The sequence below is a fragment of the Liolophura sinensis genome, chromosome 9 (assembly GCF_032854445.1).
Source record: "Liolophura sinensis isolate JHLJ2023 chromosome 9, CUHK_Ljap_v2, whole genome shotgun sequence".
Classification (NCBI taxonomy): Eukaryota; Metazoa; Mollusca; class Polyplacophora; order Chitonida; family Chitonidae; genus Liolophura; species Liolophura sinensis.
In genome coordinates this window covers 36,784,018-36,809,714 of record NC_088303.1, presented here as the reverse complement: position 1 = coordinate 36,809,714, position 25,697 = coordinate 36,784,018, and the positions used below count along the sequence as shown (strand labels likewise).

The following is a 25,697-nucleotide window of genomic DNA, read 5'->3' as shown; positions in this document are numbered from 1 at the left end:
GAGCTTGCTACAAAACGCCAATGAGTTTGTCAGAGAAAAAGATATGTCAGTTTGTTACAAAGTAAAAATCTCAAACTGAATAGAAGAAGAAAAATAGCACTCTACAAATGTACATATCATGTGTGTCTTTATTTATTTGATTGGTGTTTTACGTATTACTTAAGAATATTTTACTTATACGACCCTGGCCAGCATTACTGTGGGAGGAAACCAGGCAGAACCTGTGTGAAACATTTGTCTTTTTCACAGACATGACAGAAACAAAACTGGTAGCTCAGTGTCAGTGGTGTTGACAGTTGACATGACAGTTGACATGAAATTCACAGTATCACATTCCCCTAAAATGAGTCAAATGTACACGTAGAAACTTTGATATTACAGTTTAACGTTTAAAAGCACATCATTTGTAAGCGTGACTTTCAGCAATTTCCTTTCATCGTTAAAACTTTGCCATTCTAAGACAATATTGAAAAATTCTTCACTCATACAATGGTGGTCAGTATTATGGGTGGAGGAACTCTTGGAGGAAACCGGAAACCGGAGTGTAAACCACCAACCTTTGGGAAGATTACATATGTGACATAGAGATAGGCACACCATATTAGTCGAAGACAAGTGGTTTTCAATTAACTTTAGAATGCTTTGATTGCCACAAGGTCATCAGGGAGCATTTATTGTCATCAAGACCCCACAAGCCGAATCTACAAATTCTACACCCAATGCAAGAATTAAACTCTAACCTCATGGCATTAAAGACAAGCACATTTTTAACCAATAGACAACTTCCTGCTCCCTCATCACAGAAACAGCTGACGAGGGATGTCAGACTTACCTGGGGTGAGAGGTAACTTGGAAGTGAGGGTGGACTGGAATGATGTCATAGTATCATGGAAGTGTTGTCTCTCTCTACCCTACAGTAGCCAAACAACATCAAAACTCACATAACTTGCAATAGTATTTATTCATTTACTTCACTGGTGTTTAACCATGTACTCAATAATTTTTCACTTTTTTTGCCAAAAATGAAAATTTGACCAAAAAAAACTTGTTGCAATTTTCTGTGAATAGCGCAAGAATATATCCTGAGAAATGACGCAGTGTTATAGAGGGACACCACTGAATGTGATGTTGGTAGTGCCAACATACAAGATGAAAGTTGCTAACGGCGACATGCAATATGAAACATATGCAGCACATGGAAGTTGTTCAATAATAATGTATTAAATAAAGGTTAAGTTGACCTTCTTTGCACAAGTTATAAATTTTATTTGTCTGTTCACGTTTTCGGTCCAAATTTTTACCCTTGTTGCCATAGTTCACTGTTCAGCAGAAATGTAACACATTACCTTTCCAGAGTTGAGCTCGGTGATAGCAGTCAGTATTTGCTTACGAGAGTCCAAACTGCCAATACCCAGCTCCGTCAAGTCTGTGTCCGTCAAAGTCAGGAATGCTTCCATGTCAACCTGTCGAGTGAAACATAAAGCTCGCATTCAGACTCACAGGGTTTGCACAGGTGATAAGAAAATAAATTCCAGGACAATTCCAGGACTTAATGCACCTATCAGAATTTAAAATCAAAGCACTATATGTTGCACGTCATCCTCACACACAGGCCCCCAGTCCCAGATGGACATGATGTAACCACATCCAGTAATGAATGTGTCCTCTAACTTCTCGCAATAAAAGATTATGTACGCTCCCGCAATTTTGGTCCTGGCAAGTTGGGCCGTTTGTCAAGAGTTCCATCCCCTATCATCTATATTCTAACAGGTTAAACTCTAGTTCGTAAGGTATGCCTTGTATTTATCTGTGCCCCTCTTCAACCTATGAGTGGCCATTAATTCTGGCATTAATGGCAACTCATTTACCAGGCATTTTTTCATGTACAGGCCCTAAGAATTGTCAACATAATCCAGTATCACACACAGCCGAGTTGGTGGAAGTACCAGTCCTGATGGTAACGCATGCTGCTATGCTATTAGTATCCATACTCCAGGGCTGCAAATTCGAATTAGTTACGCAACCCTGGAACAGTAATACTAACATGCTGTAAGATATGAGTCAACCAACATGCGATCTGGAGAGGACACAGAAGACCGCTTGGAAAGTTAACAAGGCACAAATGTGATAAAATGTGAAAGACTTTATACTGTTTTATTTTTTCACATCTGTGACACTTACTTCACTAAGCTTCCTGAAATTGAAGCACCTTTACTCAAAAACACTCACTTTCAAGCACTTTTAAGGCCTAGAATTTCCACAAAAAAAAAAATCAAGTACTTTCCAGGTTTTCTAGGATCTGTGTGAAGACTTTTCTCATGGCAACTTGGAATCATGGCTTCAATGTGGAATGAAGACAGGACAAACACAGCTGGAGTTTACAGCACAAAGACTCATTAACACACTATGATTTAACAGAAATTTATAACTGCACAGCAGGAGGTGACATTCAACTAAAATACCATTGCTGTTGTCATTTGATTGTACGTTCCAAATTTGGAAAACACCTTACAAATTTGGAAAACACCTCCTCAAATTATCATATGAATTTAAATGAATTTAAACTTATCAGCTTTTCTATGAAAGTAATTAAACTTACCTCTTGCTCTTCAAAGATTGGGTTGTATTTCTCCAAGGATAGTTTCTTGAGGATGTCCGCTAGTTCATCTGTGGATGAAAACCAAATAATTTTTGTAGCCTATATGATTATTCTGGGGCTTAATGACTGAATGAAAACTGATCAGGGTACATTTTGTAACACAACCAGCTGTTGACCATTCTGTTCGATCTTCCATTATCAGAACTGCACAATGGCACATACATGTACTGTACCTATACAACGATTTCTAAAATTACCTTGCACAAATCTTCTTATTTATCTCTTAACTTTTGTGGATCTGTCAAAGGTTACATCTAGTGCTTTATTCCTACAGACAGGGTTCATCCTAAAAGCAAACACCCCTCATACATGTACTTGTACATACCGTCATGAGATTCTGTGTTTTCATCTGCAGATTCCATCTTGTTACCATTCTGTAGAAAAAACAAAAACATTAACATGTAGTCTACTGGGAGAAAAACATGATTATTTTTATACCAGATATTCTGTACACAACAAAAAAAAAATAACAAAACATTAAAAATTATTAATTAAATTAATAAACTTTCCATTTATCTGGTCTTTCGCTTTTTTTTAAATAATATTTTATACTACTGCATATTCCAGCCTATATTAAACTTAGAAAAACATTATGTGGAAAAAGGGGTTAACTGAAATGAGAGAAAAGAAGCAACTCAATCAGGTACAACAGGGTTCACCTCACAGTGTGAGGGTGAAAGATGGACTCTCCTTGGATCAGGTTAAACAGAGGAGATCTTTCCTTTGGCACAGGGGAAGGAGAAGGTGTGATGGTGGAAGCTGTGTTCTCCTTAGATAAGGTAAAAGAAGGAGAATTTCACCTTTGGCACAGGGAAGGAGAAGGTGTGAGGGTGGAAGTTGTGTTCTCCTTGGGTACTCAGAATAAAACTAGAATCCGGATGTTCGAAATACCCCCCTTCCCTCCCCCAACATTCCCAGAAATTAAAGGAAACTAAGAAAACCCTAAAAGAAACGACAGGATGTCATGCTGCTTAATTTGGGTTCACATAGATTGTACCATGGGCCATTTGTGGCGTGCATTGATTGCACTACTGGTATATACTGGTATAGATCTTACCTCTGGCACAGGGAAGGGAGGTTTGCTCTCCTTTGATAAGGTAAAACATGGGAGATCTTACCTTTGGCACAGGGAAGGAGAAGGTGTGAGGGTGGAAGCTGTGCTCTCCTTAGATAAGGTAAAAGAAGGAGAATTTCACCTTTGGCACAGGGGAAAGAGAAGGTGTGAGGGTGGAAGCTGTGCTCTCCTTAGATAAGGTAAAAGAAGGAGAATTTCACCTTCGGCACAGGGGAAGGAGAAGGTGTGAGGGTGGAAGCTGTGCTCTCCTTAGATAAGGTAAAAGAAGGAGAATTGCACCTTCGGCACAGGGGAAGGAGAAGGTGTGAGGGTGGAAGCTGTGTTCTCCTTGGATAAGGTAAAACGAGAATTTCACCTTTGGCACAGGGGAAAGAGAAGGTGTGAGGGTGGAAGCTGTGCTCTCCTTAGATAAGGTAAAAGGAGAATTTCACATTTGGCACAGGGAAGGAGAAGGTGTGAGGGTGGAAGCTGTGCTCTCTTTAGATAAGGTAAAAGAAGGAGAATTTCACCTTTGGCACAGGGGAAGGAGAAGGTGTGAAGGTGGAAGCTGTGCTCTCTCCTTAGATAAGGTAAAAGGAGAATTTCACCTTTGGCACAGGGAAGGAGAAGGTGTGAGGGTGGAAGCTGTGCTCTCCTTAGATAAGGTAAAAGGAGAATTTCACCTTTGGCACAGGGGAAAGAGAAGGTGTGAGGGTGGAAGCTGTGCTCTCCTTAGATAAGGTAAAAGGAGAATTTCACCTTTGGCACAGGGAAGGAGAAGGTGTGAGGGTGGAAGCTGTGCTCTCCTTAGATAAGGTAAAAGAAGGAGAATTTCACCTTCGGCACAGGGGAAGGAGAAGGTGTGATGGTGGAAGCTGTGTTCTCCTTAGATAAGGTAAAAGAAGGAGAATTTCACCTTTGGCACAGGGAAGGAGAAGGTGTGAGGATGGAAGTTGTGTTCTCCTTGGGTACTCAGAATAAAACTAGAATCCGGATGTTCGAAATATCCCCCTTCCCTCCCCCAACATTCCCAGAAATTAAAGGAAACTAAGAAAACCCTAAAAGAAACAACAGGATGTCATGCTGCTTAATTTGGGTTCACATAGATTGTACCATGAGCCATTTGTGGAGTGCACTGATTGCACTACTGGTATATACTGGTATAGATCTTACCTCTGGCACAGGGAAGGGAGGTTTGCTCTCCTTTGATAAGGTGAAACATGGGAGATCTTACCTTTGGCACAGGGAAGGAGAAGGTGTGAGGGTGGAAGCTGTGCTCTCCTTAGATAAGGTAAAAGAAGGAGAATTTCACCTTTGGCACACGGGAAGGAGAAGGTGTGAAGGTGGAACCTGTGCTCTCCTTAGATAAGGTAAAAGAGGCAGAATTTCACCTTTGGCACAGGGAAAGAGAAGGTGTGTGGGTGGAAGCTGTGCTCTCTCCTTAGATAAGGTAAAAGAAGGAGAATTTCACCTTTGGCACAGGGGAAGGAGAAGGTGTGAGGGTGGAAGCTGTGCTCTCCTTGGATGATGTACTTCTCCCTTGTGAAGATCTCTGTGGGGTTATAGAGGAGCTTGTGGAACTGTTTGGTGACGTTGTATTGGATTTGGCTTTGAACGTTGGGGCAACTCCACGGTTTCTGCAAAGACAACCAAATGTTCATGTCAAAGAAAGGAATTAAACACGACAGTGAAAACACTAACCTGAAGTATATGGCAGATAAAAGACCATTAAACACTGTGCATACAAATGGTACAATTTATTTTGTTAGAATTGTTTCAACCTAGTGAAAAACAATTTTGGGTTCTACAGTGGCCTTTTCTAATCCTACTGGGACCAGCTAGGTTACATCACATTTTTGCCACAGACAGTTAAATTTCATCATCCAAAATTCATAAACATATGGTTCTATGAATGCCTTCGCTGAATGGACCCTGAATCAAACTACTTGAAGCAAAAAAACAAAAATGAAAAACATGATAACCTTTGGGTAACTACAGACCACTGCTAAATCTGAAACTTTAAAGCCATTTCATTCGGTTGAAAAATTTTAGAAAGTAAACCATTTTCCTGTTCAGTGTTCATTGGTCTTTCATTTGACTATACTTCATTTTAGAGCTTTCCTTTGTCTTTAACACTGAGGTGTGCCCAAGGAGTTACAGCATACGAGGGGATGCAGGTCCCTTTTGCCTAGGATAGTTTAACAGAGAGATTGTATCAAGGTGTTGGGAGCTTTTAGAAAAGGTGTTGAACAGTGGTCATAGAAAGAGATGATTACACAAAAATTACCTGCACCTTCCCTGATTCTTATGTAAACTTGCCAAAATCAATATTAAAGACGGAGATTATACACTACAAAAATCATATACTTCATAAGCTTGTCTAAAACACTTTCAGTTTACATTACACTCAGCTATTTTTGGACTATTTGCAACCTAGATCCTAACTGCAAAAGACTCTCACTGCCCAAAAAATCAACACCTATAAGCAATGTCTGTAGATTGATGTCACCACATATAGAAAGGGTTACCTACCTTCTCAGTCAGAACACTGATTGTCCATAGAGTCCAGTGCAATCATGCATATTTACACAAACACACTAAAGCATAAGATGTTATATGTAGTATGTGTACACAAACTGCACTGTAGGTGCACATTTCACCTCTTCAAATCCTGTAAACACATCTGAATCTTGACGAAGAAACATGTGGAGTGGGGAGTTCAGGGTGAACAGTGAACACCATAAAAGAAAGGTGAAGTGAGCTTACCTGGGTATGAAGAGACATGACAGACATGAGGTAAGCGAACCTGGGCATAAAGAGACATGACAGACGTGAAGTGAGCTTACCTTAGCATGAAGAGACGTGACAGACATGAGGTGAGCGTACCTGGGCATAAAGAGACATGACAGAACTGGGTATGAAGGGACGTGACAGACATGACCTGACCAGAAGTGTGCATGAAGAGATGTGAGGTGAGCTTACCTTGGCATGAAGAGACAAAACAAACGTGAGGTGAGCGTACCAGGGCATGACGTGACGTGACAAATGAGAAGTGAGCTTACCTGTGGAGTGTGGAGTCTGAGGGACATCAGTAAACAGGGGAACAGACGTGAGGTGAACTTACCTGGGCATGAAGAGACGGGTGGAGTGGGGAGTGTGAGGGCCAGCAGCAAACAGGGGGTCAGACGTGAGGTCTGAAAAGCACAAAACACAAGATGTTTTTTTCTTGAAAGGTTTAAAATACCTCTGCTAGAGAGGTCAGCAACTGTACGGACAAAATTGGGCACAGTTTGGCTTTGCGCCATAGGCCAAGCTCTAGTCCTCTACATTTGGATCTGGATCCAGATAGAAGAATTATTTCAATGCTTCTTCATTACTGCCAAATGAGTTTTGTCCCTTTATTTGCAGTTAGGACAGGGATTCATAGATGCCCAAATTGAGTTAAAAAAAAATTACAGGCCAATTTGGTGTCAGTATTGAGCTGAATTATACTTTACACAAGCTAAATTTTATACTGTATGGTAAAATTACCTATGCATTTCTGATAACATCCATTTTACAGATTGAAAATACTGTTAGTTTAATACTACAGCTTACTTTTAAATATACTTTTTCTGCTTTATTTCCCATGAGAAAATGGCATTTTGTTTAGCTTAACTTTCTCACTTCTGTATTTATTTCTTGTCCACTTTGAGAGACAGGCACATTACATTAGGCTTCTTTCAAAGTACGGCTGTTTATTTGACAGAAAAAATAGTAGAAATGTATAATAAGATCTTTGCTTCGATAGATTGCTTGCCTTACTTTTTCTCCCTAACTGAATGAAATTCTAAGTTCTGATCAGAATGGAATGCTAATTTTAACACTTTTACAATATTATGCCTACTGAAACGTGACACAGCTAGATCTTAGCAATGAGGGACCAATCATTAACTGTGTTTTAACCCACCCATCCCCCACCTTTGTTTTTAACTGAATAAGTAAAACACTGCATGCTGTTCACCATCTCTGTTCCATATCTAATGACACAGTAACTCATGTGGATGTGACGTGGCTATGTAAAGGTAATTGGACCATGTACAATATCATAACAGCTAATTGCCTGGAGAAACGTTTTTAGTTTGCTCTAGAAAAGTTAGCTCTAAGAATTCAATTTTCTCACATTTTTTTCAACACTCAGTTTTCAGCAACTAAATTGACTAATTTTTTTAATAAAAATTTTGAATTTCTGGGCCAAAATTCATTTTTAGCAACCAAATATTTATTTGATTGGTGTGTTACACCTTATTCAAGATTTTACTTGCATGTATACAGAACAGCAGACAGGTTAAATGATGGAAAAAACCAAACAAAAGACAATTTTATATGCTTAGTCACCCAAACCACTTACCAGGGGTTGACTTGTTGACTAGCTTGACACCACTTGATCCTCCTGAAGAGGCAGGACTAATGTTGCCATGGAGATAACGGTGGGTGGTGAGAGGGGTGACAGGTGTGGAGCCAATGGTTGACACTGATGGACGAGCGCGTAAAAGTTTCATTGGATGCTGCAAAGTCTGATGAAAACATAACTTGTGTCAATCATTGCCTACAGGACTCCTTATTACATACATGTAAGTACAGGTACACTTACTTTACTAGTTTCAGAGTATGTTAATTTCTGTTACAGTGAATTCTTAGTGGCTGATAAAAGTTCAGATTTATGAAAAAACAAGGCACTCAGAGATCACTGGTAGTTCACCTGATTGAGGAGATGATAAACCTGCATCATGTTCAAGTGAAGTGATACTTTCAAATGACTGACCTCTACACCAAAATAACCTAGAATGACACTGTTATACAAAGATATTATTCTCTAATTAGACAGTACTTAGATCTTGCTATGATACAGGCCAAAATTATTACAGAAAAGACTGTTTATTGTAAGCACAAAGATTTTTATTTGTTACAGAGTTTGTAAATCATTGCCGTGGTAAAAGACATCATTGTGGGCAGTGGTCCTTTACATGAAAATCATGAGATATGACTGTTGATTGTATGCACAAAGATTTTTATATGTTACAGAGTTTGTAAATCATTGCCATGGTAAAAGACATCATTGTGAGCAAAGGTCCTTTATATGAAAATCATAAACTGCATTTGGCAATCAGTGTACTACTGCAGTATGGTTGGAAACAGCAATTCTGTGAATGGCTCGGCAATTGTTTAGGTATGGTAGTAAAAAAACTTTCCTGTGGGGATTTTGAGCTCCAACTTGCTGTAGTGGTCTTTTCCATGTAAATCTCTACCCACCATTGGCTATCCATGTAATATGTGTGGTCACAGCAATCCTCTGGTTGAGCAAATATTCAGATATCAACAGTCACTGTGTGTGTGCATAGTTTACATTCTGCGACAGTCTAGGATGACACATGCATCAGCCAGTGTCACAGGTTCCTAGTACTAATATGGATGTGGAAAGCTTTTTACAGACTATGAGTATATCAGAGTAAATGAAGTCCCAAACTTTCAGTGCAATTTATGCCACATTTTAATATGATTTTGGAGTCAACTGGTTGGATTGGTCAATTTCTGGCCTTCACAATGCCTTCAGAATATGCTTGAATAAACACCTTGCAACCATGCAAAAAGGTTGAAGAATTATAGTAGGTAAAATTTAATGCTCCATAAATGTAGCATAAAAGTGGCTAGAGAAACAATGAGCTTCTCCAGATAGGTGTTTACATAAGATACTGTAATCCTACGTGAAAGGCTTATAGTGAGTGAGTGAGTGAGTGCTTGGGGCGATGACAAATCTGGTAAAATCACCAGAGGAACCTGGTTATCAATACTCTTCTTGTTCTCCTACATGTAGGCCTGTGCACAAAAACTGGAGCACTACATGAAAGTTTTCTTCATTACAAGAAAAAGGTAAATTTGTCAATAAACTTTCAAAAAAAAAAAAAAAAAAAAAAAAAAAAAACAGTATAAAGAACAGAAAAAAAAGAAAAGTATACAAGAAATTGTAGTCCTTGAAATTGTATGCATATAAAACTTCACGTCAATAGATATAATACTTTTTAAGGCACCAACACTAACATTTTGTTTAACAGTAAATCAAATACACAATGCACTAAGTCAGGAATTCAGTAATTTACAGTATTTAAAATGCATACATCAAATCAACAACAGAATATTCCCCTCACGCTATTCAGCCCTACATGTGAGCAACCCCTGAGCCCAATACCAGCAGTCCTGTTTAAGATACCACCTCTAACATTTTGTTTAACATTACTTTCTCTATTATTGGACGCCAACGCCAACACTCAGGGTACAACATAAGCTACGCCTGTACTATATACAGGACAGCTAAAAAAAATACTAGAATTCAGATATCCAATATACCCCCTATAATAAAAAAAGAAACAATAACTTTCTATAGCTGTATGTTGGGAAATAAAAAAAGCTTGACCTTTAATCCATGTATTACAGCTCAATAAACATGAGCTACTAAAGAAGCTTAACCTTTCATCCGATGTACATTTACACACCAAACCTTCGACTTAGGTCACAAAAAAAAGCTTAGCCTTTAATCCATGTATGAGAGGCCAATAATCAGGAGCTAATAAAAAAAGCTTAACCTTCCATCCGAGTATGTACATTTACACACCATACCTTTGACTTTGGCCCAAAAAAACAAAAACCTAAGCTTCAATCCATGTATGAGAGTCCAATATTCAGGAGCTAATAAAAACGCTTAACCTTCCGTCCAAGTATTTACACACTATACCTTTGCTTAGGGAGTTAAAAAAAGCTTAACCTTCAATCCACGTATGTGAGCTCATTATACAGGAGCTAAAAAAAAAAGGAAAAGAGCTTAACTGGACACAGACATTTTCACCCCTCTCACAATACCTTTCCTTACTTTATATACAGGCAAGATAAAAAAGACACTGTATACACGTTAATTTGACTGACACATTACACTATACTTTGATTTCTTTTAGTTAGAAGTAGCTTACATATTAATAAGGAAAACATGATCAAACTGAAACTTTGATGTATTGTTATAACCTCCAGTTACATGCAGTTTGTAAACGTGGACAGGGTCACTGTAGTAGCTGAGTTAAATGTTGACAAATGACCATTCAGTCAAACCAGTGCCAGATTATTTATTTACAGTCTATCCTCGCTATAAGACGCCTCGATATATCACGCAGCATTTCTTACGCGTGTGTGTGGCCTCGTCAGCAATGCGGAAGACATTTTGCTCACTGTGACAGGCATTTCTCATAAAGGGATTAATGTTTGCACACTTTCAGCAAATGGTGAAAACGTTAATTAGATCACTGAATGGGTATAAAGCAAGGTGTAAAACTGCAGGGAGTGAGATTTGGCTTAACGGCTTACTGACATGTGAGAGTTGAGATGAACAAACTCAAAAGTTTGAGAACGGCTTCTTAATTTTTTTCCTCTTTCCTTCTTTTAATACACTGATTTAGCATGATATACATTAAAAAGGTGCACATCACTTTTTTTTTTTTTGTCTGTGCAGTGGCTGTAACGCAGTCATGTGATCTGGTTGACAGTTGTCTGCAGTCCGCCATTTTAAATCTGAGGCATCTAAGTTCAAGTAGTTACTTCTGATATGACCAGACATGAATGAATTAGATACCAAATGTGCTGTATTTTTTTTTTTTATTTAAAAATAAAGTGGATCAAACTACATTAGTAGAACTCAGCTTGTGGGAATGTATGACATGAGTTCTGTAGCTGAGCTAAGGCCTATGATTACGTTACAAGGCTAGCTTCAAGGATATGACTCATAGGACGCTGCTGGAAAGCTTGAATCCTTAGGTAACAAAAAATCTCATGCGTTCATAATAAACTAACAATAAGAAATCATTTGACAAAACAGATTTTGCATCGATAAAACTTCAATCAATGTCAAAATCATGACCTGTTAGATAGATTGTAGCCCTATATACTGCATCTGTATATCCTGGATCCCAAGGTCAACCATTTCATTACAGGGCAAGGTAGCCTGTAACATGCTCAATAACCTGTCCCCAAAGCGGCATGCTATAGCGAGGCTGCTCTGTTTTCATTTATTTATTTATTCAATTGGTGTTTTAGTCCACAATCAAGAATATTTCACTTATACGACAGCAGTCAGCATTATAGTGTGAGAAAACCGGAAAGGATCAATGAGCCTTACCATGGTTGATGAACTATCCAGAAAATCTGCCCTTCGACCTCCAAATGATATGCGTGTCCTTTCATTGTTGTCAAGGTCAAAGGTTGGCAGTGGCAGGAATGGGGGTACAACTGGCTTCAGGGTCTCAGTTCCTGTCATGTTAGAATGTGGTGGGTTGATGTCCTGAAATCATACAGACAAAGAGAATTAAGAATTGGTGACTAAAAAACCACATAAAACAAACAGTTGTAATACATGTCTTTAACCCACTTTGTTACATGTACTCAAATTACATTTTAAAAAGTCAATCTCATATAGTCAATATTGTAGCTAATGTATAAACCAGTAAGATTTAATAGCTTTATTACGTACACATCCAAAACTGGGCACAACGTACAATTGAGCTTTTTCGATGTTAACTTATACATTAGTGTACATTTTACATAGGATTTCAACTGCTGGAGTGCAAGATTCTGCAAAATTAAGCTGCCAGTCTCTTGACCCATTACTGTCAGTTTTGAGTTTTCGAAGAAAATTAAGCAAATTGAATACTAATTATATTAACCTGACCTTAATGTATTTCCATGCAAAAGGCAAAAGGAACTTCTCTTAGGTTTACAAGATGCAAAGTACACAAAGAAGGAGTTAGTACATACATTTGTTAGTAAAAGCAAACTTAAGAACAGGAAACAACAGACTAACTAACTCCATGCACCTATTTCAAGAAATTTCACCCTGTAAATGAGAGGGGCACCAATTAAGTTTTCAGAATACAATTCTCTGTTATTCATATAGATCAAAACCTGTCCTTTCTAACAGCAATGTAGTGCAGACTCTGGTGTAAATAATTCCCTACAGGCCATATGAACACTTACATGCAGCCGAACAATACATATTCTACCTAATACATGTTACAATAAAAGGCTGGACTAGAAACAAAGCCATTATATGCTAACTGAACACTATGTAACTGCACAGGTTATTCAAGCAGATGAATCAGTTTTCTTGATGCACAGTTTTAATGATCCAAATTCACAGCTTGTCAAAATACAAGACCACTGCATATCCATACAATTGCATGTCAATATTCCATCAGTTATTTCAGACAAGCCAAAGTTTGCATTAAAACTTCAAAATGATCATAATATAACACATTTCAGGTTATACATGAGCGGTTAAACAACTTTTACATAGCAACCAAGTCTTTCTACCAGTCACCTTAAATTAGCCACCATAATTAAGTTTAGAAATGCCATAAGTAAAACATCATAGAACTTTCCTTCAAAGATGGCTGACAAGCAATATGTCTTTGTCAATACATAAATAACTTCCTAGCTTTCGTAGTGCTCTTCTGCTATAAAAGTACTATACATAAAACAGAGATGTGTACAAAAACAGGTGTTCTGTAAGGTACTGCTTGAACATGAGATACATTTGAGATGGGAAAACTCATGAAATTCCTTTCCGTATGTATCATGACGGCCCATAACTGTAAACTCATTTGCTTTTTTTCTTTACGTCACAATTATCGGTGTACGAGTGCTAATAAATCATATATGAAGTACACATGCACTGCAACATCACAGGAGAAAACAATGTGTTCTACTGTCATTTGGACTTGGACTCGTGTGTAGCTTGTTCTTGAGTTTCTCATTGGACAATCATTTCGATCAGAATTAAGACTATTTACTTGTGCCTATGGCTGCACTAAAGATTTGAAAACGCATTCAGAAGATGACATGAGAATGCAGTTTTGAACAAACATTAAAGAACAAGGCATTCAAGAGTACTGCTAGCTCACCTGATTGACCAGTTCAAAACCGTGTAATGTTCAAGTCAGGTGTCGTGATATGTTCAAACACTGACCTCTACACTTGAGTAAAGTAAATGGCACTGTCATACACAGACAGTATTCTCTAGTTAGATAGTGCTAGAATCTTGCCTTTCAATCAAGAAAGTAAGGCCAACATTATTATAATGTCCCTAATATGACTGTTTATCATAACCATAAAGACTGCAGTGATACAGTGGCAAAAGACTTCACTGCAAGGAGTTTGTGCACAAACTTGCTGACGTGATCTTTGATAAGCAAATCGCCAGGTACTTTAGATGGCAACAGTAATTGTGTGCATGCCTGAGCAAATGCGGAGGTATGGTACTAAAAAATGTAATTGTGATAGCCTTCCACTGGCTATCCATGTACTACGAGTGGCCACTGAAATCCTACGATTGGTGAAGCAAATACTGAGCTGACAACAGTCGCTCTGTCTTTGGATGGTGTCAACATTCTGTCGCAGTCTTTAGGAAGGCATAAACATCAGTCAGTGTCATACGCCTCTTGTGTTAATACAGATGTGGAAAGCTTTCCACAGATAATCAATGTGAATACTCAAATACAGAAATTAGGTAAATTTTGACAGTTCATGAATCTGGTAAAATAGCTGGAGAGGCAATAAACTTCTCTAGATAGATGTTTGCATAAGAAATTGTAGCCCTACATGAAAGCCTTATAGATATCTGTGTTTGCAGGAGAAAACAGACTGAATGATGATAAATCTGGTAATATCAATATCCCTCTTGTTCTCCCACATGTAGGTAGGCCTGTGCAAAAAAACTGTAGCCCTACATAAAAACCTTATAGATATCTGTGTTTGCAGGAGAAAACAGACTGAATGATGATAAATCTGGTAATATCAATATCCCTCTTGTTCTCCCACCTGTAGGTAGGCCTGTGCAAAAAACTGTAGCCCTACATGAAAGCCTTATGGATATCTGTGTTTACAGGAGAAAACAGACTGAATGATGATAAATCTGGTAATATCAACATCCTTCTTGTTCTCCCACATGTAGGTAGGCCTGTGCACAAAAACTGTAGCCCTAAATGAAAGCCTTATGGATATCTGTGTTTGCAGGAGAAAACAGACTGAATGATGATAAATCTGGTAATATCAATATCCTTCTTGTTCTCCCACATGTAGGTAGGCCTGTGCAAAAAAACTGCAGCCCTACATGAAAGTCTTCTGCACATAATATAATTGATTCGAGAAAACTGAAATATTCAGATTTTTCAAAAATTCTGCAAAGAATGAAAGTCCACAAAATAGGTTAAAAGTAGGTCTATAAATCTAAAAAAAAAAGAGACATAGCATACAAGAAATTGTACAGCTGCATGGATGATTTGTAGAGAAGATGTGTTTACAACAGAAAATAAAGTAAGTTATCAAAATGATAAATTTTTACATTAAAGCCTATTAACCAAAACAACTTGAAAAAAAACATTCATGAAGCCAATAAAATAAAGTTCAACCTTCTGTCAGTTTGACCTATATACATGAAAAGAAACAAAACAGCATTTTCTACCATTATATGTTAGAGACAAAAACCTTAAATCTTTGGATAAGTGCCCATTATACAGGGGCTTAAAAAACCTTAACCTTCCATACTAGTAATATGTACATTTACACACCATACCTTAGACTAGGGAGCTCAAAAATGCTGAACCTTCGAACCATGTACAAGAGCCCATTATACAGGAGGTAAAAAAGCTTAACCTTCCATTCCAGCATGTATATTTACACAATATACATGTACCTTAGACTCAACCGAGTGTATGACCTCCTATTATACAGGCCTGTATACAACCTTTATACAGGTGAGCTAAAAAGGATTGAAAAGTTCAGGAACCTGGCTTCCTAGAGAGAGAATGTGTTTTTGGAATTCTGTACAGCCAGTATTAGTACATGTACAGGTAATTTGAGAGTCACATACTGGCAATGGGTGACTGAAGACAGCTTGCCACATAAAATATCACGTTTCTAATTTTTAAAATATTATTGTATACTCAGTTTTTCAAGTCTCTTACAATGCACATGTCATGTCATGTGATAAACTGTAAAACAAGGGCAGCAGGCATTACTGGACAGCATGCTGACATGTTTCATGTATATACTCAAAGCTCAAGGTAGCCAAGATGGCAACAACAAGCAGTGCTCTTTCTGCCATGGTGCTACATTTTGTTTTAGGTAAAACATAAATATGCAGGCTAGTTAATGGTGGATACTTTCAGTTCGCTCATAGCTTTCTTCACCCAGACTTTCACTCACCACCACCAACACTGACATAGAGCTAAATAATATCTTAAGCTTACATCAATTAAATGTACTGTATTTCACCTGAACTCCAGACCGTAAAACTGCATTTTCAGGAGCACTTAAAGGCCTTAAAAAAAAGGTGCTGTTCTGTTGCCAAGACATACCTATTACTTATAAGAATTAATCAAACTTAATCATTAAAACTGTTGCCCTATACAGTGGATGAATTAACCAGAATCAAGCAAAATGTGCTACTGAAAAATGCTATTTAGGTGAAATATATGTATGTTCACAAACTAAGAAAACCACTATCAGTCAAGCACAGCTGATATTCTAATGTATAGACCTCCAGGTGTAGTCTTCATACAAAGCACCTTGTAGTGTTAATTGCATCATGCTGTTGAAACAATGAGGCAAGCATGGGATTAGTAGATGTTCCAGGAACCAGGCAAATGATCTCAAAGGGAGTTACCAGCGTGTACATGGCAGCGCTTTTCTTCGTCTCCAGAAGCATGGTTTCATAACTTGTGATCGACGTAGTGCTGGATACTGTGTTCAGATTGAGCATGGAGGTAGCACGCAGCGGTGCCTTTATATCTGCTGGAGAGCTCTACAAAGGGTCATAAATCATCCAAAACTCCTACTTTCATGGCATGTTTAGGGCATAAAATGTTTAACTCCTGGACTTAGCTAACAAGAAGAACAAATATAACCAAAAAGGGTGCAATTTTTAACACAAAAACAATAGACTTTTTATTTACAATATGAACACTGCAATAGTACTTTATTGTCAATTCATTGTTCATCATAAGATTAACCATTAACCTCTAATATCAAAATACCACAATGCTTCTGCTTTCCCTAAATTCTTACAAAATGGTGACAAAGCAAGACATGTTATATATAAAATAAATGTGTAACTGTCCATTTTTGAGTGTGATTTGGAGACTTTATGTTACCTTGATGGAACTGGAGTGGCTCCGAATTGTGGCATTTGGATCGCTACCAACACCATGCAAATCCATTGGAGCCAGACGATTGGAGGAGAGATTGAACGTCCGTCCCAGCTTGAGGTTCCTAAATCTATTGGACATACGACTCCACCAAGCCTGATATGCACGAAATAAATACAGCCATAGGGTATTATAGTTACATTAAAAAGAATCAAGAATTTTTTTATCTCAAAAGGGTACCATATAAAACTACGAAGCAATCAATTTAAAGTGAAATCTTAAAGTGTACATAAAGTCTGCCACTATAACTACACAGAAAACAGAAGCAGACCACTGGTGCAACAGAAACATATTTTTAAAACTCTACAATGTTTTAAAAGGTGAGAAGTGAGAATTCAACATTGTGGATATTGCACTGACGATCATTTCGCTCCAAGAAGCCATGTTGTAGAATCCCTTATGGACTTGGCCAATCAATGGCACTGAAATTTGGCTGTGATGTCAAAACAGTTATCAGTTCCTCACAAACACTTGTGCAATAAATCAGCTTTGGGGATTATTTTTACCTGTAAGTAATGTACTAAAGTATTTTGGTCCAACTACACATTGATACATTTATGTTTCACTGAAATCGGCTTTACGCATGTCACAACGCCTACATGTTAGGCAGAAGGCGTCAGTAATTTGTCAGGTGAGCTGACAACCAAACGACTCGGGTCAACCACTGCCTAAGAATTAGAAGATTTCTTTGCATAATTTTTCCTTGGCAAAGCCAGATTTATTAAGGAAGCATCTTCCTATCATAAGCAGGGAAGAATCTGTTCCAAATTGAATGTTCGGTTTATTCCCTGATGTCAGTAGACCAAAAACCTGATGCACAGATCTAGATATTACAAAGTAGGAGTTTTAAATACTGCCAGATGCTACTGACATCCATGCAGGCGGATTATGATGAAAAGAACCGCTGGAAGTCAATGCTGAACTCAAGATATTAGAACAAGATATTAGATTAGATATCAGACATTTCCACCATCTGAAAATGGAACAAATCTGAAGATATACAACTCTTGAGTTGTATATCTCATTTTTTGTTTTTTTTTTTGTATTTTTTCTCTATCAAACTTGCTCAATCACGTACACTGCAAATGATCAACGTTGTTTAGTACCGATGAGACAGGAGAGCTCCTAAGTTTTGTGACATCACACTTTCTATCCAACATGGCAAAATGGCATTACCAAATGATGGTCTAGGTTGTGATGATCATTTCCCATTTATTCTGATTGATAAGCATCTTTACACATGTTAGCAATGCCTCTGGAAAACATTGATGGGGATTAATTCAAATTTAGTGACTGACCTGATGTTCACTTTAAGAAGTGTTCCACACAAATACTGTAGGTAATGCAATATTCCTCAATCGTGATGAAACACAGAATATATCATATTGTATTGATACAATGAGGGTAATTCAAAATTTTTTTTTTTTTTTCGATGCATTTTCATTTACCTTTAAACCGCTTTTTGGGTGATCCTCTCTGAAATAAAGAAAACAAAGTACCATACTTGTACTTACACAGTCAAAGATTCTAAATGTAGCTTTAATTATAAATGTGACATAACTATCTAATTTTCTGATATGGTTAATACATGTACAGCTGATCAATGTGGACTTCAGCTCTGATCGCTCATTTACTCATCCTAAATACTTGCACCTGATTATACCATATGCATGTATGTACTATACCTTCAATTTACTGCTCCAATGATGCATATTACGTATATACACGCACACAGATATAGATACACATAGATGTATAGATATGTGTATGTCAATTACAATGCCAGTATCAAGCATTACAAAGTTTTTATATGCTATCTTCTACTGTAAATCTGTTTTAATTAACTTTGAATGCATGTTAAAGAAAAAAATTACATTCACAATTAAGCCTTTTTCCCCATCTAATGCCATCGACAAATGAAGCAGGGCAGACGGAGTTGTGAATATAAACTGAGACTCTTATGGACTATGCAGTTAAAGTTCATCTCTCACCCATTATGAGGAGTAACAGCTCCACTGTTTCGACCTGACCTCTTAGGACGCTGTTTATCCACTTTGTTTACATGGAGCATACGCGCTGCTAGCAGTCGTAACAGCTCTGTGTCATCGTCTGTAGGAACATGAACAGCGTTTAGCCTTATTTACTTATTTCTCTGACTGGTGTTTTACGCCGCATTCAGGAATATTTCACTTATATGACAACGGCCAGCAATAAGGTGGAAGGAAACCGAGCAGAGCGTGGGGAAACCCACATTCAAATTTAAAATTGCGACTCACCTTAAGGATTTTCACTTATACGACAGCGGCCAGCAATATGGTGGGAGAAAACCGAGCAGAGCGTGGGGAAACCCAGGACCATCCGCAGGTTGCTGGAAGACCTATCCACACACTGTTTAGCCCTATAATCTAATCTTAGCTCACCAAAGATGGACTGCACCCATCACAAGTTCATTCAAATTTAAAATTGCGACTCACCTTAAGGATTTTCATTTCCATACTAATAGAAGTTCATAGTATTATCCATGTAAACAAAGACCACATATGATGTTTATTATGCATGACTACAAGACTAGCTCATGTCAAGTCTACCACAAAGAGAACGAAAAAAGCCTGCAGGATTATGAGAGTTCATGAAAGCCCAATGAAAAATTGTTTCATCAAAAGATACATGCCTATCAAAGATGCCATGTCAAATGCTGTACAGCCATTCTTGGCTTGAACGGTAACATCTGCGCCAGACTGGATAAGACACATCGCCACATTTTTTTTCCTGCAACATAAACACAATGACTACATAAGGAACCAGTAGCAGCAGTTTACCTGACAAAGAAATCGTCTACTTCCACACCATATACAAAATGCACATCAGTTTTATATTTGGGATGGCATGGCATTGTTATGTAAGGTGAAAAAAAAACATTGGATATAGTTATGAAGTTGAACAGAACAGTTAAAACATTGGATATAGTTATGAAGTTGAACAGAAGAGTTAAAACAGAGCGTACTGTATACGCCCGAAGATTTGTGTGTACATCTAAAGCCCCATCCCGACCATCCAACATCGTTCAACTTTTGTTGACTCAACAGCAAGTTGAATGCTGTTGAGGTAAGTTGAGTGTCCGTTCACACTACAAATCAGGTATGCAACATTGTCCAACTCTGTCGTCATGTGTTGAGCTCTGTTTTTTTTTTTACCAAAATTTCGATAGTGGAGTGAAATCTCCATCTTTCTCTCCAATGCATGAGACAAAAGGATTTTATTTTGTCCCTGTCTTTGTAATGTTTGGAGAGAGTGTTGTACACACAGGGGTATTTTTCATACTCCTGTATCAACGAGACCAGATTCTCAACTTCGCCTTTGGTTGGTTCCTTCATTTTGCCCTGGTCATGTGCCTTAAGACGGTCACGTTATTTCTACACACCCGCTGAATGGCTATTTTCACTCAACTTGACTCAATTTGTTGACAAAAAATACGCATGCACATTTCCGATTCAACCAAGTTGGATGGTGTTGAGTGTTGTTCAACCGAGTTGAAGAACCCGTCCACACTACTCAACATGGCTGAACTTCAAGTTGACTCTTGCTGAGTCTACGAAAGCCCTGCCAAAATCAAAAGTAAAACTCTACAGTCAACCATGTGCTCGACGCTCTCCACCATGTGTTAGTTTTCAGACACTCTGGGCTACAGCAAAAGCCATGGAGAATGCCTACGGTGATATTTGTCACCGTGACATTCTCGAGTGTTTGCCATAAAGAAGATGTAGCAAAGGGTTACAAATGGTCTTTTTGCTTACAATACTGCAAGTTCTGCTCTATTTTGCACAAATCATCCTAATATCACTGCCAAATGTATGATTTCAATTCCCCACGAATCATCAGTCTGCAGCGTTAAAGTATCATCGAGGGTGCAGTTCCTGGCACATGCATCAGGCAGGTTGCCATAGAAAAAACATAATACTGCAACCCCTGCTATCAAAGCACAAGGAATGAAAAGTAGAGAATAAAAATGTCAGTGAGTGAGTTATTGAAATAAAGCCCACACATGTCAATTGAATTGAAATAAATGTCTTAATTTCATTCAAATTCATTCCTCTTGCAGAAGAGCGGAAATAACTACTTTATTCTAAAATGTATTTTTGGGCAGTTTATATGTAGGTCTACATCTACTTTATATACCCTAGTCCTAATTACAAAGGAAAAAATCTCTGTACATGTCGACCTATGGATATGTACATGTATGCACATGTAAGCCTATGTCTTCATCCCATTTCACTCGATCAACTCCACACTTTCCAGGTGTATTACTGATGACCAATAATAGTGAAGTGTTGACTATTTGAAAAAAATATGTGTTCTGCAGTATATCTGGAAAGTCGGGAGTACCATACTATCTCTCTTTCAAAGTCCAGAGTACAGTAATCCTTCTGACAAAAAAATTATCTGTAGCACTATACAATCCCACAAAATTAAAAATCCTGTAAATTCCCCGCCTTTTTGAACTCGAAAGCTATTTTCTTCCAGAAGCTAGACCTTCTGGCTTCTATGCATACAATCAATATTGTCAAAACGGAGTTAAAATGATTTGTTTGGCTCACTGAAGAGGTAAGCTTTATAAAACATCACACATTTTCTGGTTTACACATTCCTGAGAATATTTCAAACATTAGCTGCTACATGGGTGAAATATTTGGGTAAAGAAATTGGGTATTCACTGCAAAATCTCTAATTTCATACAACGAACTCCTAACTTCAGGTTTATGGGGGCCTTGATCTCACCCATGGTATATAGCCTGCATTAGAGCTGTCCAGCCACTGATCACATCCTGCTTGTTCATGTCACAACCATTCTCTATTAACAGCTGAGCGATGTCCAAACGGCCTGTCATGGCAGCAAACATCAGAGGGGTGGCGCCATCTTGTGGAGAACATGCATCCCTTTGGCTGATATCTCTTGCTAAAATTTCCCTTATTCTCACCAAATTACCTGAGAAGCAAAACGAAAAGTATAGTCATATATGTCTGAAGGTCTATTAGGTTACCAATCACAAACTGATTGGACATCCACTGATAAATTCATTTATACATTTGTATAAATTCACAAAAGAGGTTGTAATAGTAACGTACCAATTAGTGCACATATGTACTACAGAAAAAAAATGCATTGCCTGTTTGACAAATGATAGTTTGACAAATTAGACCCACTTATAACACACCTTAGGAAAGTTAACAAATGAAATGGTTGTGAACATTTTCCACATAACTACATTCGACTAATTATACATGTATATAGAGGTGATTATGGATATGACGGTAATGAAAGGAGGGCTGCGCCAATTTACTTTATGAGCATTTGAGTGGGTCTTTGAGCAGTCTTGATGAGGTTTTCCCCCAAAAATCTATATCCACTAATCAAATGAAATCAAATCAAATCACATTTTGTGCACTAACCAAGTATTGCTAAAAATGTTGCCTTTACACAACTGATAGTGTTAAAGTAATTCCAAAGTTTGTAAAACAACAAGTTTTAAAATTTTAGGAACTTTATTACCGATTTTGAATGAAATGTGCACAAATAGAGGCTAATATTTTTTAAGACGTAACAATTTGGGATATTCTACACTAAAAGCAAAAGATAGACAGAATTTCACTGATCAATATTTTGCCCAAACTCTCCATTGTAGTTTCCTTAAACATCTGCTGTCAGTCTTTCTTTAGATGGATCTCACGCATCATGTCCCAAACCCCTTCTCATGATGACATCATATATGTTTTTTCCTAAAAATGGCCCATATACATGTACATTGTGCTAACACAGGATACACTGTATTTTGTAACACAGGCACAACATGGTTACAGCCCATGTATATTGTCTATTTGGCAACCATTCTTTTTCTTAGAGGAGTCAGTCCATACAGGTATTATTTCCTGAACCTCTTACATGTTTAAGATTGTGAATTGTGAATGTTTCTGTGCATATTATTTCTCTACACTTCATAATTCTCTCAGAATCTTTCAAAATATTGTTTTCATAAGAGGCTGAAAAGGTTAAAAAATTAGGGTAAATCCTAATTTGCCTTGTGACATGCTGTAACTACTATATATAACTTGTCAAACACTCCCTGACCGTTCAATTAACATACATGTAGCAACTAAAAACTGAAAATTCCAACTTCAAACCATCATACTTACTGTGTTTTGCTGCCTCAATTATATCTGGTTTAATGTCTTCTGGTGCTGTTGGTAAAAAAACAATGTAGCTTTTCAGACAGACATTTTTAATAAATAACCTGACAAAACAGGCCTTTAAAGTTTATCATGCACAATGAAATCCATCTTTGATGAATGTGCTCTTGGTATTTTTGAAATCCATAATCTGTATTTCTTTTTCAAATGTTATAATTTTAAACTTATACAGATAATTACTACAAGCTTTTTTACTGGCTGAACATTCTACTGTGCAATAATGCATAGTATTAAGTGATATATTTTTACAATTTGTTGCATTTAAAAATAATACTGTTGAATTCAGTTCTGCTCATACCGGCCTGTTCATATGTGGGGAGGTCTAGCAGCAACCTGCAGATGGCCGAGCTGGTTTTCTCCCTCCACAATGTGGACTGCGATTGTGTAAGTGAAGTTTTCTTGAATATTGCATAGATACCAGTCAATTAAATCAATACATCATACACAATAGCTACATTTTTGGTCACACGTGGTATGGGGTCAAATCTGCCTTAGGCAGGGAATTGGAAACTTATCACATAAATAAATTTATAAAGCAAACTGAACACACCTAATATAGGTTTATTAGTAGTTTTTCTGTCCAAATATCCCATCACTTCTCTCTTTCCTCTCAGTGATGCTATTTCCAGTGCAGTTTTCCCATCAACTGTCATGGCATTTGCATCTCCGCATCTGTCAATTAAAATCTGTGCAGTTGTCATATGACCATTCAAAGCTGCTAGCATCAGTGGTGTGACGGCACCTGAGCTAGTCCTGTAGTTCACATCAGCACCTTTGTCTAGCAGTAAGCGAAGGACTGCATCATGGCCATGCTGCGCTGCAGCCAGAAGAGGCGTAAATTCACAGGACGCCCCAAGATTGTCATGATCTATGCCAGCTTCTAGGAGCAGTCTAACAGTTTGAATATGGCCACCCCGAGAAGCTAAGGTTAGGGCTGAAGCATACAGCCTGTTTTTGGCATTGATATCAGCTTTGTTTTGTAAGAGAAGAGCCACGGCGGCAGTATGGCCGTATCTGGCCGCCTGCATGAGCGGTGTCCACCCCATACTGTTGGTAGTGTCTAAGGCAGCGCCTCTCATCAGCAGTAACCGTACCACACTTTCGTGCCCGTTTGCACAGGCTACCTGAAGCGGTGTCACATCGTCATCATCACACACATCCACCGCTAGCCCCTGATCTAACAACGTCTCTACCGTCTGAAGATCCCCGTGCTCACAAGCACTAAGCAGCTGTCGGATCCGCGAGTCCATTTTTTGCCGATGGACTCCGGAGTAACTTCAATTCCAACAACAACAACACAAACTTTTCCCCGCTAATGCCGGACTTCGAAAGTAATACTTGTACAGTAACACGTTCAACAGAGAGGTCTGTTATCACAACCGTAGTTTTCCATAGCTCCCGGGAACTTCGGAGAGACGGAAAGGTGTGATATTCACCAAATTTTACATCTATCGCATCGGGAAAAAAATGATCAAAGTTCAGTGTAAACTTTCATGGGATGCCATCTTGGGAGATTGACGGCTGTGACGTCATGTACCCATAAGCCACCGCGGTCAACAAATCCACGTGGTTTTTGTGTTCCCGAAAAAACTTTGAGTGTTTCGTAACACGGAAAGTTATGTGTTGCGTAACGAAGAAAAAAAAAGAAGCACACACACACACACACAAAGAAGAATAGGAAGAAAGAAAAAGAGGAAACAAAAATATGGCGCCAATTGCATGAATTGCGCACGAGTATAAGTATGCATACCGATCCGTTCCCCAAAGCCAAAAGTCCTACGGTAACACCCAGCTTCCGTCGTGTAGACTTCCACGTGGACAATTTCACTTTAAAAAAGCCGGCTCAGCAGGGTGACGGACCACCAAAAGTTTATCCCACCCAACATTATGTTTAAAGGGAATGCAATTCTTAAAGAGAATGTTGGGTAGGGATAAAATTTTCGCGGCCCATCAGCTTGTCCTTTGAAAAAAAAAATTCCTAACATGACAGGCGTTGGTTTGAGTTCTCCAATTCGAAAGTAGATTACTGTTGAAAAGATGGTTTACCAATGCTGGCATTGACATTTCAGGCGTTTTAGGGAATCGGTAGATAGCAAAAATAAGGTAGCCGGTATTTTCGTGAAATTGTCTGCGTGGACGTCTATATGACCGAAGATGGGTGCTACGGTAGGAAACGTCCATCTTAGCCTTGGGTTAACCAGTCAGTTTATGTTTCCAGAAGTTTGAAAATGGCTTAAATTGTTGAAATGCTGGTGAGATTTCATGGGCTCTGTCCGTTTCCCTGCGATCTCCGCGGTTTTCCTCCTAGCTCTGTAGGGCTGCGATCATGTATACTATAAATATACTATATATTGACGTATACCCTGTGTTGGAGGAGTATGGTATTCAAACATGGCGGTTAGAGTTAGAATTTATCCAGTATCCAACAGTTTCATGCTTGTGTGGATTTATTTGTGATGAC

The 25,697-nt window shown here is 38.2% G+C and overlaps 1 protein-coding gene across 1 annotated transcript in view; it reads right to left on the bottom strand.

Moving 5' to 3' along the window:
• Positions 1-24,730, bottom strand: part of LOC135474809 (ankyrin repeat and SAM domain-containing protein 6-like) — a 28,208-nt gene extending 3,478 nt beyond the window's left edge. Inside the window, exons 1-16 of the mRNA XM_064754407.1 lie at positions 23,787-24,730; positions 23,183-23,227; positions 21,770-21,977; positions 19,665-19,762; positions 18,985-19,102; positions 18,442-18,469; positions 16,940-17,089; positions 16,453-16,590; positions 11,911-12,072; positions 8,104-8,269; positions 6,838-6,907; positions 5,185-5,350; positions 2,985-3,033; positions 2,600-2,667; positions 1,347-1,463; positions 833-911 (exon numbers count right to left, since the gene is read on the bottom strand). Coding sequence (XP_064610477.1) covers positions 833-911; positions 1,347-1,463; positions 2,600-2,667; positions 2,985-3,033; positions 5,185-5,350; positions 6,838-6,907; positions 8,104-8,269; positions 11,911-12,072; positions 16,453-16,590; positions 16,940-17,089; positions 18,442-18,469; positions 18,985-19,102; positions 19,665-19,762; positions 21,770-21,977; positions 23,183-23,227; positions 23,787-24,486 — 2,362 coding nt within the window. The 5' untranslated portion in view covers positions 24,487-24,730. The remainder of the gene's footprint in view (positions 1-832; positions 912-1,346; positions 1,464-2,599; positions 2,668-2,984; positions 3,034-5,184; positions 5,351-6,837; positions 6,908-8,103; positions 8,270-11,910; positions 12,073-16,452; positions 16,591-16,939; positions 17,090-18,441; positions 18,470-18,984; positions 19,103-19,664; positions 19,763-21,769; positions 21,978-23,182; positions 23,228-23,786) is intronic.
• Between the last annotated feature and the right edge of the window lie 967 nt (positions 24,731-25,697).